Raw genomic sequence first — 13,502 nt, 5'->3', positions numbered from 1 at the left:
TATATATATAAAAACACTGAAGCAGTTTTGTTAACATATTAGACATTTTTGTAAAGAATAATAATAAAAGATAATCTAATGAACTACTTCACAAGATTTTCTTTTCAAGAATTTCATTTTTTTTTTGTCTTTATATCAGGACAGTTGTTTCACCCTGACATTTGTATGGATTTTCATGAATTTTATTCTGCATTTTAACTCAAATTAAAATCATGCTCATCATAGAAGAGGTGTATTCAAGTCTTTGTATGTATAAATAGCATTTTTAAATCTATTTTTAACAAATTAATAAATCTGGACAAAAAAAATGCCATTGACCCATATTCTAAAGGTTTGTTAATTCATGCTTAGCACATAAAGGCTGAAAACTGTGGCAGTGACTTTAACTCCTGTTGGTCCATCTGGACGTCAGAATTTTTTGCAGGGATTTGGTCTGCTGAAATAACTGGTTCGATTCATATCTGCTTCATGTGTATTCATAGCATTCATATCTGTGTATATCATTATAGCTTTACTAAGCACACACAGAAGAGGACTTGGTAACCTCAATGAAGTCCTGATATAGTAGCTGCAACTAGAAAAAGAGACAACATCATAGACTCGGATATGATTGTTAGCTGCAATAAGATATGGGGCTTATCAAACGATAAGGATAACTGTTTTTTTTTTGTTTGTTTTTGCTGGCTCCAAAATCACATTCCTCATCACATTCCTCATCTTTCCTTCACTTGTATCGCCTGTACTGTTTTCACAAGCGGAAGTGCAGACACGTGACAGTGTTTGTAAAAGAACGTATTTCTCTGACTACTAGAAGAGAGAGACTTTCTTTTTCAGGTCGTTCCGCTTCCAAAGGGAGAGCCGGTCGAATTCCTCTATGGACATTCCAAAGACATTCTGGAATTCCTCAGGTGACAGGTGCCTCTGGAGAGAGAGGTTATGTGGTCAACGTTTCCCAGCAGAACAGTGCAACAGGGTAAAACAATGAGCGAAAGCGATGTCTACCTCCAGTCTTGTCCTGTCTACACTCGGAGGGAGTTTGTTTCTGCCTCGGTGAGTCACAATGAGCATCTCATATGGGTAAATCTGCCAAACGAACACATAGATTGTGCAAAAACATGCAATATTAATGAAGTTTGAATGAAACTTGGATGAACACAAAATAATCTTAACTAGTTGGCAGATGATATGTTTACTTTACCTTTTGTTCCAGCATACTAGGGAGTGAATTCCCTCTGTCAATCCTTCTGCTTTGGGCATCTCCATTCTATAAAAGAGAGAAGACCACTGTAAGACCACAAAACACAACTGTGCAGTTATTAGGAAAATCTAATTGTAAAATGCTAGAAAACTGCTGAGATTGAAGGCTGAAAAGCTTGACTTGAAATGCTAATACTGCTATTGTCTACATATAATGAATGGTTTGTATTATAGTAGTCCTCACTTGTAAGTTTGTTTGAATAAAAGTGTCTACAAAATGAATTAATTAATTCTGTTCATCTGTTAAGAACATATTTATTTTAATGTAAACTTACATACCTGGAAATCTGTAAAAAGAGAGAAAAACAAATAATAATACAATGAGCAGGTATAAAACATGACAAAGATCTGTCCTATTTAATTAAATTCGATTTATATTCATTTAAAAAGTTGAGAATAGATTACAACAAAACAATACAATAAAATAATGACTCGGTACTTGAATAGAATGGAATAAAATAGAATAGAACAGACAGAATTATGGCTCTTAATACTGGAACTCTGATTGTAGTAAAAATAAACATGACAAAAATTACTATTAGAATAGAACAGAATAGAGATCTGTGCTCTCAATACTTGAACATACTCTGATTAAATGTTAAATAAACATGATCTAAAATGAACAGTGAAACAATACTGGGATTCTAAATTACTATTTAGAATAGAATAGAATAGAATAGAATAGAATAGAGTAGAATAGAACAGTATTATGGCTCTTAATACTGAAAATCTGATTATAGTAAAAATAAACAAGACAAAAATTACTATTAGAATAGAACAGAATTGAGATCTGTGCTCTCGATACTTGAACATACTCTGATTAAATGTTAAATATCTAAAATGAACAGCAAAACAATACTGGCACTGTAAATTACTATTTAGAACAGAATAGAATAGAATAATGGCTCTTAATTCTGGAACTCTGATTGTAGTAGAAATAAACATGACAAAAATGACTACTATTAGAATAGAATAGAATAATGGCTCTTAATTCTGGAACTCTGAGATCTGTGCTCTCGATACTTGAACATACTCTGATTAAATGTTAAATATCTAAAATGAACAGCAAAACAATACTGGCACTGTAAATTACTATTTAGAACAGAATAGAATAGAATAATGGCTCTTAATTCTGGAACTCTGATTGTCGTAAAAATAAACGTGACAAAAATTACTCTACTATTAGAATAGAATAGAATTATGACTCTTAATACTGGAACTCTTTGTAGTATAAATAGAATAGAATACAAATGTAATAATCCCCACACTTACTTTGACTCCCTTTATCACTGTTTGAAGAGGAGAACTCTGCAGACTGGAGCTGTAACAGACCAGACTAATTAAATCAGTGTAATTATGGATGGACCTCACAAAGCTGACATATCAAAACAGATTTCAGTTTCTCACCCTAGTCAGGCCAGTCTTAGAGTAGGAAGGAAATGAGGGGGATTTGGAGGCTGTGTAAAAGAAATGAAGAAACATGTTAATGTACTGGCACAAATAGCATTCAAGTAATGATGCTGAAGTCAACATGTTGTCTATTAGGGATGTGTATCATATGGATGCAGCACATATCTTCAACCAGAAGGGGCCACTGTAAGTACAAGGTCAACCGGCTTTTGTGTTTAATTGGAATCACATCCATTTTCAGTGAAAAAGGATACAGAGTATAATGCAATAATCAAAATGGTTCAAATTGAGTTCTCTAGACTCTGAACTTTACCCTAGAGACCTATAAACACTAATCTGATTCAGATTATTAGTCTGCCATGCATAAGCTCTGACTGCAGGTGGAAAGACCGACTCAGATGTCCAGTACATAAAACAGCTGCTGTCAGTAATGCTGCATATCTCTGTGTATCTTTCTGTTGTGTTTCTCCTAATCAGACAGTTTTGTGAAAATCACAACCACACAGTGACGACCACACAAGCACATGCACACACACAAAAACATTGAGTACATTTATATGGACAACAATACTCCCGATTTGAATACGATTAAGACAATACTCTGATTAAGAATCTACCATGTAAACAGAGATTTTTGATTACCTTAAAGGCACAATATGTAATTTTCGCCGCTGGAGGGCGCATATTCAAAATAAACAAAGTGACAAAGGCGTAGTTTGATGACACTGAGTGTGGAATCATGGGAGTTGTGGTCTTCATCCCCACAGCCGATGCAATCTGACGGGACTCGGGCAGAAATCATGTTCATGGATGAGCTAATGATTTATTAACGTAGTAGAATGAAGCATGGTGAGGCTGAAAGCCGTCGAAGCGAAACGAGGCCGCTGAACGAGAGCGACACGCGTCTCGAAAGTAGCGGAGCTTTTATTATGCCACAGTCGACCGCTTCCGCTCCTTCTGGTTGTGCGTATGTGGGGTAAAGCAGCGCTGTTTTATCATACTAGATACATTTGAAAGTTCTGTTATAATGCTACTCTGTGTCCGGCTAAAGTCATATTCGAAGTAAACACAAATCGAATTAAGACATGTGGAGTATTCCTATTTTAGTCGCATTGCTGAAGTGCAGAATAGACATGTAAACACCTTAATCATTTTAAACGTGAAATTCTGGAGGGGACGTCGGATGGCGTCACGTGGGACGTAATGATGTGTGCCATTAATCGATCTATGTATTAAAACATGTAAAACAGGAACATGAAAGGAATATTCTAAAAGCAACTCATGTAAACACCATAATCATAATATTGGCTTATTTAGAATAAGGTAAATAATTAGATTACTGATGTCCATGTAAACGTAGTTATTGAAATGTACCCAGATGCATGTGTGTCCTGTCAGGAAGAGACCGTGTTTTCCTTCGGACAGGGGCCGATCTCTCAATCTCCTCCTTCAGTATCAGTTTTCCTAGATTGGATTGAATCTGTGATGAAGAGAGAGAACGAGAGGTGAAGAGGGAGTTTGAGGGGTGAGGTGGACACTGAAACATTATACTCAGGCTAAGAGTCTGAATTGATCAGCTTGGCTCCGTTTCGACATGAAATGCAAGAATCCCTGAAGGTTTGTCCTTTATTTGAAACCAACTGTGGCCTTCACTTGAAGGTCGAGCGAGACAAAAAATCTCACAAATAAGAGCAAACCCAATAAACCTTTAACCTCGGTTTCTGAAGAAAATAAGGTTTAAGAAGAACAGTTAGAAAAGGAGAAAAGTAAAAATGTTAAGCTTAAAATTTAAATATAGTGTATTCGGTATTAGTTAAATAGTTTAAAATAACAAATTTCAATTTTGATATATTTTAAAATAACTTAACTTTAAAATAATTTAAAATATGAGTAATTTATTTTAGTGATGGTTTCAAAGCTGAATTTTCAGCATCATTACTCCAGTCTTCAGTGTCCCGTGATCCTTCAGAAATCATTCTAATATGCAGATTTGCTGCTCAAGAAATATTACGTTGAAATGCTGAAAACAGTAATGCTTTCACATTTTTTGGGTGGAAAATGTGATACTTTTTTAAACAAGATTCTTTGATTTGAAAAAAATGCATTTATTATAATTTTTTTTGATACTTTATAAATGTCTTTACTGTCACTTTTGATTTATTTGATGCAGAGTAAAATTATTAATATCTTTAAAGGGGTTATATGATGCAATTTAAAATTTTCCTTTCTCTTTGGAGTGTTACAAGCTGTTTGTGCATAGATAAGATCCCTAAAGTTGCAAAGACTAAAGTATCAAACCCAAAGAGATATTCTTTATACACATTTCATTACACCAAATACACAAAATAATGTTCGTTTTAGCAGCATCATATGACCCCTTTAAATAATAATACAAGAATTAGGAAAGTGCTATTTAAAAAAAGTTTAAAACTGCTTGACACATCTAAGTTTACAGATATGAAAATTTTATGGATAAACACCTTGTTGAGCTCTTGTTTCTGCATTTGCCGAAGTCTCCACATGTCTTCAGACAGATCACTGTCATCATACTTATCATCCTCCTCACCCTCCTCTCCCTCAGGCATCTTGGATGCCACGTTCTTCCTTCGCTCTTTCTCTGTGGTACAAACACATGACTGTGAGACGAAGAGTGTAAAAAGTCGATGAACAACTGTGTCAAGACTACCACATCATAAAATTGTGCCTTGATACTAAATGCTGCTTACATTTGCATGTGCTGTTAATGTTAGCATCTAGCTAAATTCATTTTTCTGCATTTTCTGCATTTGCCGAAGTCTCCACATGTCTTCAGACAGATCACTGTCATCATACTTATCATCCTCCTCACCCTCCTCTCCCTCAGGCATCTTGGATGCCACGTTCTTCCTTCGCTCTTTCTCTGTGGTACAAACACATGACTGTGAGACGAAGAGTGTAAAAAGTCGATGAACAACTGTGTCAAGACTACCACATCATAAAATTGTGCCTTGATACTAAATGCTGCTTACATTTGCATGTGCTGTTAATGTTAGCATCTAGCTAAATTCATTACTGCCCAGGGGGAAATTGTATTGCTCTTTTCATAGGAAAGCTCAAAGGAACAGTTTATTGAACTTTTAGACAAATTTAAAAAAATATAATAATAATAATCTTTTTGTTGAGTTTCTTATTTGATACATCAGGCTTTTATGGCTTATATAGTACAATATAGTGAGAATATGGAAGTCAAGCTTGAGGAGGAAAAACACATCAGTTTTATTCAGAGGGCCAAAACTGAGCAAAAAATGTTTGATACAGATGTTGATATTTATATGACCAGAAAGTAATTCTGATGCTTGTAATGTAAATCAATGAGATCTTTATAACAGTATAGCAGACTACTTACATGAAATGCACATAAATGTGAGTTGTCAGTCTATATCTTCTAATAATGTCTTAGTAAGATGATATTAAAATGCTTTTTATCATCATTTTTGGGATCAAAACATACAATACAATGCAATACAATGATGTTTGACAAGATGGAACAAATAAAAATGCTCAAAATCCTGATGGATCATATTTGATACTCACATTTTAACACGATTTTCCTAAAAAAAAAAAGATCAAGTAAACCTAAGCTGCTTCAGTCCAGTAAATGTTCATCTTGAAATATTACTAACAATATAAAAGTTATTCTAATGTTTACTTTATAAAAATCAGTAAATATTTCACAGCAAAAAAGACAAGTGAACCATGACATGAAGGTGGATGTTTACAGTGGATGTACTGTATGAAATACAGAGTTCTGGCATGAAACTCTAGATGGCGCAGTCCAATAGGTCTAACTAATTCTGACCTAATGACATCATTGTCACATGGCACAGCTGATTGGTTCTCTCCTGTATCGGTAGCCAATGATCTCGCTGCTCAACATTCAAATATATGATTAGTGCTGGCAGTAGCAGTTGCAGCTTGCTTCAGAAACCCTCCACCTTCCCCAGCTCCACCTGTATAGATCTACTACGGGGTAATTTCATGTATGTTACATCGGGGTTATTTCATATATGTTATATGTGCAGCAGCAGTATTTCTTACATGCTCACAGCAGCATATCTGTGGCTGTATTGTCAGTAACAAGTCTCTGTACTTGCTCTGCCACAGCAGAGTAGCAGATCTATTCCGCCAAGACCAAATACATTAACATTGTCATGTACATTACCATGCCAATCCCTCCGAGAGTTGTCATGACAGAACTATCAATCCAATGACAGAATGCATGTAGCAGATTGTTTACAGCAGGTTGTGATCATGTGGACAACGTGAGAGTGCAATACCTATAACAGCTAGTGAGGGAGGGCAGGGCCAGTAGTCCATCTCTATCTTAGAGGGCTGGTTGGGGTCTGGAGGTTGTGCGGCGGGAAACTTTGATGACTCGATGATTAAATCCTCCATGTGTTTACTGTGTGGAACGGCTGCTGAGACATCTGCATCCATTCAAATACACAGACACATGCTCAGAATGCCACAGAATTGCACCATTACACAAGAACAGTGTTGATGTTTCATACCTTGCTTATATATTGGTGGCTTCTTGTATATATTGTTTCCATTGTCTGGGAGGAAAAGTGAGGTTGCTTTGTTTAGTTTTAGAGTTTGATGTTGACTAAGGTTTGTTGGCTGTGTGGTGCTGTAGTACCTAACCTGGCCTGTGGAAGTGCTGTTGCTGGTGTGGGACTTTTGTGCTGACGGTGATGCTTTTACTCAGCTGTGTGGAGGCCGGAGACGAGCTGCCTGATGACTTGGGCTCTGACCAATCCCTTTGATAGACATCCTTTGATAGACTGTTCTGGAATTACATTTAGAAGGTCTGTGTGATTAAGAATAATGCAGAGAGACTCTAAAGGAGATTATAAAATAGATAGTTTGATCCTTGAACATGGTAAAATAGCTGTGATGCAAGGCCTCTGGTGGATTATGACTTCAACACTGGGTTTTTAGAATTCAGGTCTGATGTTAACAAGTGTTTTCATTCAAAAACTTAGAGAGGGGGGATTCCAAATTTTCCTTCATATATTTTGCTAGATTTATATATCTGTGCTATATGTATTGTACTATATGTAAAACCTTGAGCATAATTCAGTCAAAATGGTAATAAAATATACAATATTTAAAAATGTAACTTCTATTAAATCTTGGGAAGTAACATTTTAAGTGGTGGCAGGCAGCGCTTGACTTTTTTAAAGCTATTTTAAACAAAATTTTTCTCATTTTTGAATTATTGTACATACTGTACATGAACTCATATTGAGAGAATAAAAAAAAAAAAGTTAATTGGTCACAACAATATTACAGGACTATTTTAATTAACGTTTTACATTTTATACAACCATTTAAACATTCGGGGTCAGAGAGTTTTTTAAATATAAATCAGACTCTTTATTCAGCAAGGACATAATAAATTGATCAAAAGTCAAAAGACTTTTTGTCTTGCAACTAATGTTGCAAAATATTTAAATTTCAAATAAATGCTGCTCTTTTTTACTTTTTGTTCATCATAGAACAAATACGTATTATGGTTTCTACAAAAATATTAAGCAGCACAACTGTTTTCAACATTGATAATAATAAGAAATATTTCTTGAGCAGCAAATCAGCATATTAGAATGATTTCTGAAGGATCATGTGACACTGAAGACTGGAGTAATGATGCTGAAAATGCAGCTTTGATCACAGGAATAAATTACATTTTAAAATATATAAAAAATAGAAAACAGTTACTTTAAATAATTTAAAAATTAAAGTTTTTGCTGTATTTTTATTCAAATAAATGCAGCCTTGGTGAGCATAAGAGACTTCAAAAACATTGAAAAATCTTACTGACCCCAAAGTTAAATAATATAATGTATATAATTTGTAACCTAAATGTCTATGTTATTTGCAAACTACCTTCTTTCCATTAAACAAACATTTACTTCTGGTCCTCTAATCTGATTGGCCAAGCCTCATTGCAAGAGTGCTGATGAAGTATGAAACCGTTTTTTCAACTGACAGATATTAAAATATGACATGGACATGTACAATGTAACTTACCTCCGGAGATGGAGGAGGGGAGATTGAACGAGGAGATAATGACCTCTAGAGAAAGAAAAAGAAAGAGAGAGAGAGAGAGAGAGAGAGAGAGAGAGAGGTCAGTTGTTGGCAGTAAGTGAAATATCCAGACATTTCGACAGACAGGTTTAAAAGACTTAATGAATCGTAAAGCTTCCATTACAGCGAAACAAAAAAAAGGAAATTACAGTGGGAGAGCCAATCTAACATGGTGTGTGTGTGTGTATGTGTGTGTGTGTATGCTGATTTCGAGCCAGGCGCTCTGATGGTGAGACATCACACCCAGCAGGAAACTAACCAGTGAACACATCACACACGCTGACAGACAGAGTGTGTTACAGAATGAAAGTCTGACAAATCAACAGCTTTGAGTCTTTGAGACAATGGCCAAAATAGACTGTCAGATCTCATCACCAAATATCCAGACAACACTACCATTCAAAAGTTTGGGCTTGGTAAGATGTTTGGATATTTTTGAAAGACTATCATACTCACCAAGGCTGCATTTATTTGATCAAAAATCCAGTAAAAACAGTAATATTGTCATGATCCTTCAGAAATCATTCTAATATGCTGATTTGCTGCTCAAGAAACATTTCTTCTTATTATTAATGTTGAAAACAATGGTGCTGCTAAATGTTTTGTGTAAACCATGTTACGTTTTTTGAGGATTCTTTGATTAATAGAAAGTTCAAAAGAACAACATTTATTTGAACCAATTTAATGCATCCTTGCTGAACAAAAGTAATAATTTCTTTTTAAAAAATCTTACTGACCGCAAACTTTTGAACAGTATATATACTGAATATACAGTGTATTACCTCCATTGGTGAATAGCTGAAGTGGGGCTCATACATCATCAGGTCAGGCCTCTCTATGTCAAGAATGGCCTTGTCTTTAGGTATAGCTGCTAGGTCCTTATACCCAATCACTTGATTGTCCATTTTGGCCTGTATTAATCCAAAATATGAAAGAAATTGAAAAAATGATTGGCAATCTCAGAGACATACTATGAAGAAGTAAATGTATTTCTCTGAAAGCAATACATTTGTTTTCTGGCACAGCGTTGCAATTTTGAGACAGAATTATTATTACAGTTAGTCATGGGCCATGTGTAATCTGATGCGGTAATCATATCCCAGCATGCACTTTTGCTATACACACCACTATAGTGACCGCCGAGGATCCAGGAACACCTCCTCCATGCAGAGAACAAACGCTGCCTGGGGAGGTACGGGCCGATTGCTGTTCACATACATACACAGATCAAAGGTCAAACATCACATTAACCTTTTTATTTGTTTTATGATCATGTATTATCTTATTTTTTATAAAAAGAAATCTGCTTAAAACATATATGATATGAAAACAATTGCTTTTAATTACCTTATGCATCATCATTTTCAATGAGAAAGCACTCCCTTTATGAGGTCACTGTGGAAAAGAAGAAACTGTAGATGAGAACGAGGCTTTAGATGGATGTCAGATGGCTTCCAAAAGACTGTTCAGATGTATGTCAATTTAAGTCAAGTCAGTTTTATTTGTATAGTGCTTTTCACAAAACAAATTTTTTTCAAAGCAGCTATACAGAAAATCATGATGTTTGTTTAAACATCATATTGTTTATATGATGTTTGTCAAGTCGCATTTAGCAGATTGGAGCTGGACAGTAATATAGTTTGTATTTAGCGACTGTCGCACTCAGGTGCACTCAAAACACTCACGAAGATGAAGGTAAAGTTATCTTTAATATTCCACACAGAAGGTAAATCCACAAGAGGAAGGCTTAGCACATGGGAAAACATAGACGAGATCCGACAAACACTAACTGAACAGACAGGAACTTAAATACACAGGCAAATTAAGATAATAACCTAGACACAGATGAACAGAATGAACTAATCAGAGGAGGGGAAACTAGGTCAAAACAGGAAAACAAGAGGAAAGACAAACTAAAAGTCCATGATCGTGACAGTACTCCCCCCTCCGGCCAGGCGCGACTTCGCGCCATAACAAAAACAAAGGAGGGACAGAGGGGACATAGGAGGAGGACAAAGTGGCGGAGTTGGGATGGTAACAGGGGATGGCGAAGGGCAGGAAGGCAGGCAAGTGGATGACCATGGTGGCGACGACAGAGGGAGGAACCATGGCAGATCAGATGGAGGGAGGAGCCAGGATGGAGGCAGGAGGAGCCAGGGCGGATCAGACGGAGGGAGGAGCTAGGATGGAGACAGAAGGGACTTGGAGCAGGAGGAGCCAGGCGGGACCCAGACCGCAGTCAACATGACGGCCCACGGTGGAGCCGATGGAGGAAGGAGACATGGTGGAGGAATGGCTGACGACTCCAGGGGGCAGACCGACAGTGGCGGAGCAGGTGGGAGAGGAGCCCGGAGCAGAGACGGAGAGCCGACAAGCCAGGGCGACGGGGAAGATCCGGAGGGCCAAGGCTGAGCAGATGGCTCAGGCGACCGAGGCGTAGGTGGGGATCCGGAAGGCCGCGGTGGAGCGACAGAGGACCAAGGTGGAGCTAGAGGGAGGGAAGAGCCAAGTGGAGCCGGTGGGACGGATCGACGAGGCGCAGCCAGAGGAGTGGAGTCCTGAGGCAATGGCAGGTTGACGACTGACCAAGGTGGAGCCGGAGGGACGAGGGAGCCCAGCGGAGATGGTGGACTGACGGGCCACGGCGGAGAGGAGGGAGCTAGGATCCACGGTGGAGCCGCTGGGTCGACGGGCCGAGGCGGAGTCTGGGACTCGGAGGCTGGAGGCGGAGACAAGGGATTTTCCAGCCTCAATGCCGATAGAGACTGGCAGACCCACGGCGAACCCACATCATTGATGGTGGGCTGAGGGTGAGCAGAGGGGCTGACAGGGGACAGCAGAGGTGGTGGTGAGGACTGATGAAGATGTGGTGGAAGAGGGAGTCTGGGTGGGAGTTTTGAGCAGTACGGGGGTTCAGGGAAGGTGTGTGCTGCCCACACACACCAGATGGCCACTCCCTGCACTGGGAGCACCAGAGATAGGGGAACGACCTCCATGGTCGAGACAGGACAGGCAGACTGTTCAGGGCAGATAGACAGTTCAGACAGACAAACAGTTCGGGAACGACATCCATGGTCGTGATAGGACAGGCAGACAGTTCAGAGCAGACAAACAGTTCATAAATGGCCTCCATGGCCATAAAAGGACAGGCAGAGATTTCAGATGATGACGGAAGACTGGGTAGTTCTGAATAAAAGTCTATTAAATCCCCTGAGTCCTTCCTCAGCTCACCCTCAGCGGTGGCACAGTGGGCAGTGCTTTCCTCCACACCTTTGCTCTCCACTGTACAATCCTCCTTGGCGGGCATTGTTGCCGGCTCACGCACCTGGTCAGATGTTCCATAAGGCTCTGGCTCCGGGGCGATCCTCAGCTCTGTCGCACCATTAGGTGATGGCTCGTCGGTCGCGGTGGGCTCTGGCTGTTGCTCCGTGCAGTGGGGTGGTATTTGGCTGGACTCTGGCTCCGGAGTGGGGCTGGTGAGTTGAGGACTGTCTCCGGACAACCGAGCTCTGCACGCGATGTTGAGGCTTGCTATGTAGAACGAGCAGAGAGCATCTTCCGGGTAGTTGGTATTGGTCTGGTGTGGTCCTCGAGGACAAGTTCCCCCTGCTCCAGCAGGAGGAAGAGGAATTCGGGGTGATCCATAAACAAAATAAAAGACTTTCAAAAACAAGAAAACAAACGAGGGGAAACGCGCCGCTTAACTTCCTGTTTGGTCGGATCTTCTGTCACACTCAGGTGCACTCAAAACACTCACGAAGATGATGAAGGTAAAATTATCTTTAATATTCCACACAGAAGGTAAATCCACAAGAGGAAGGCTTAGCACACGTGAAAACATAGACAAGATCCGACAAACAATAACTGAACAGACAGGTACTTAAATAAACAGGCAAATTAAGATAATAACCTAGACACAGGTGAACAAAATGAACTAATCAGACACGAGGGAAAACTAGATCAAAACAGGAAAACAAGAGGAAAAGCAACAAACTAAAAGTCCATGATCGTGACAGCGACGATACAAGCATGCAAGCAGCTGAGATTCGCTATATTGTTTATCAGTTATGTGATACTGTATGTACGCGGATAAAGTTGAAAATACTTAAGGAATTCACCACACAAATTTTGCCCAGATTTTAGTGTTGAGTGTTTTTAGCATTTTAGTGATTTTAGCATTTTAAAATCTGTTCAGGTTTTAAAAGTCGTGTAGTTTATTCCAGCTTTTATAAGCTAACAGGGAACGTTCTCAGAACTTTGGCTAACATTCTGGCAATGTTATCTCAAAGTTTTGAACAATGTTCTTCCAGTGATGTCAATAGATTGTTCAAAGTCATCTGGTCTTTAATAATGTTCTCAAAATGTAATGTTCCCTTCATATTCGTATAACCAAGAAATGTTTTAAAACATAATTATATATAGCATTTTAATACTGTACATTCTGGGTATATATCCAACTTTATATAAAGAGCTGGGCGATAACATAGTTACATTTTGCGACCAAATATAAAAAATGCAGTTGAGATTTGCTATATATAGTACAGTATATATCGCTTTACATGGGTGTACTGTATGTATGTGGATAACGTCTCGGTTACTTGTGTAACCCTCGTTCCCTGAAGGAGGGAACGGAGACGTTACGTCAGTCGTGACTGACGAATTGGGATCTCGCCCGAGAGCCCAATCACCTTCGAGTGTTAACTAAA

At 38.5% G+C, this 13,502-nt stretch overlaps 1 protein-coding gene across 2 annotated transcripts in view; it reads right to left on the bottom strand.

Annotated features, from left to right (window-relative positions):
* Positions 1-675: 675 nt before the first annotated feature.
* Positions 676-13,502, bottom strand: part of LOC107702870 (dematin-like) — a 31,471-nt gene continuing 18,644 nt past the window's right edge. For both annotated transcript variants that reach the window (XM_016505304.1, XM_016505306.1), the window contains 16 exons: positions 10,144-10,191; positions 9,922-10,002; positions 9,579-9,707; positions 8,740-8,784; positions 7,351-7,495; positions 7,218-7,262; positions 6,984-7,133; positions 5,454-5,566; positions 5,148-5,171; positions 4,042-4,147; positions 2,665-2,714; positions 2,530-2,578; positions 1,537-1,544; positions 1,199-1,264; positions 1,003-1,083; positions 676-921 (listed from right to left, as the gene is read on the bottom strand). In XM_016505304.1, the coding sequence (XP_016360790.1) occupies positions 808-921; positions 1,003-1,083; positions 1,199-1,264; positions 1,537-1,544; positions 2,530-2,578; positions 2,665-2,714; positions 4,042-4,147; positions 5,148-5,171; positions 5,454-5,566; positions 6,984-7,133; positions 7,218-7,262; positions 7,351-7,495; positions 8,740-8,784; positions 9,579-9,707; positions 9,922-10,002; positions 10,144-10,158 (1,221 nt within the window). In that variant the 5' untranslated portion in view covers positions 10,159-10,191 and the 3' untranslated portion in view covers positions 676-807. The remainder of the gene's footprint in view (positions 922-1,002; positions 1,084-1,198; positions 1,265-1,536; positions 1,545-2,529; positions 2,579-2,664; positions 2,715-4,041; positions 4,148-5,147; positions 5,172-5,453; positions 5,567-6,983; positions 7,134-7,217; positions 7,263-7,350; positions 7,496-8,739; positions 8,785-9,578; positions 9,708-9,921; positions 10,003-10,143; positions 10,192-13,502) is intronic.

The sequence above is a fragment of the Sinocyclocheilus anshuiensis genome, unplaced genomic scaffold (genome assembly GCF_001515605.1).
Source record: "Sinocyclocheilus anshuiensis isolate Anshui unplaced genomic scaffold, SAMN03320099.WGS_v1.1 scaffold366, whole genome shotgun sequence".
Lineage (NCBI taxonomy): Eukaryota > Metazoa > Chordata > Actinopteri > Cypriniformes > Cyprinidae > Sinocyclocheilus > Sinocyclocheilus anshuiensis.
The sequence above is the reverse complement of the archived record's forward strand: the minus strand, read 5'-3'. Positions and strand labels throughout refer to the sequence as shown.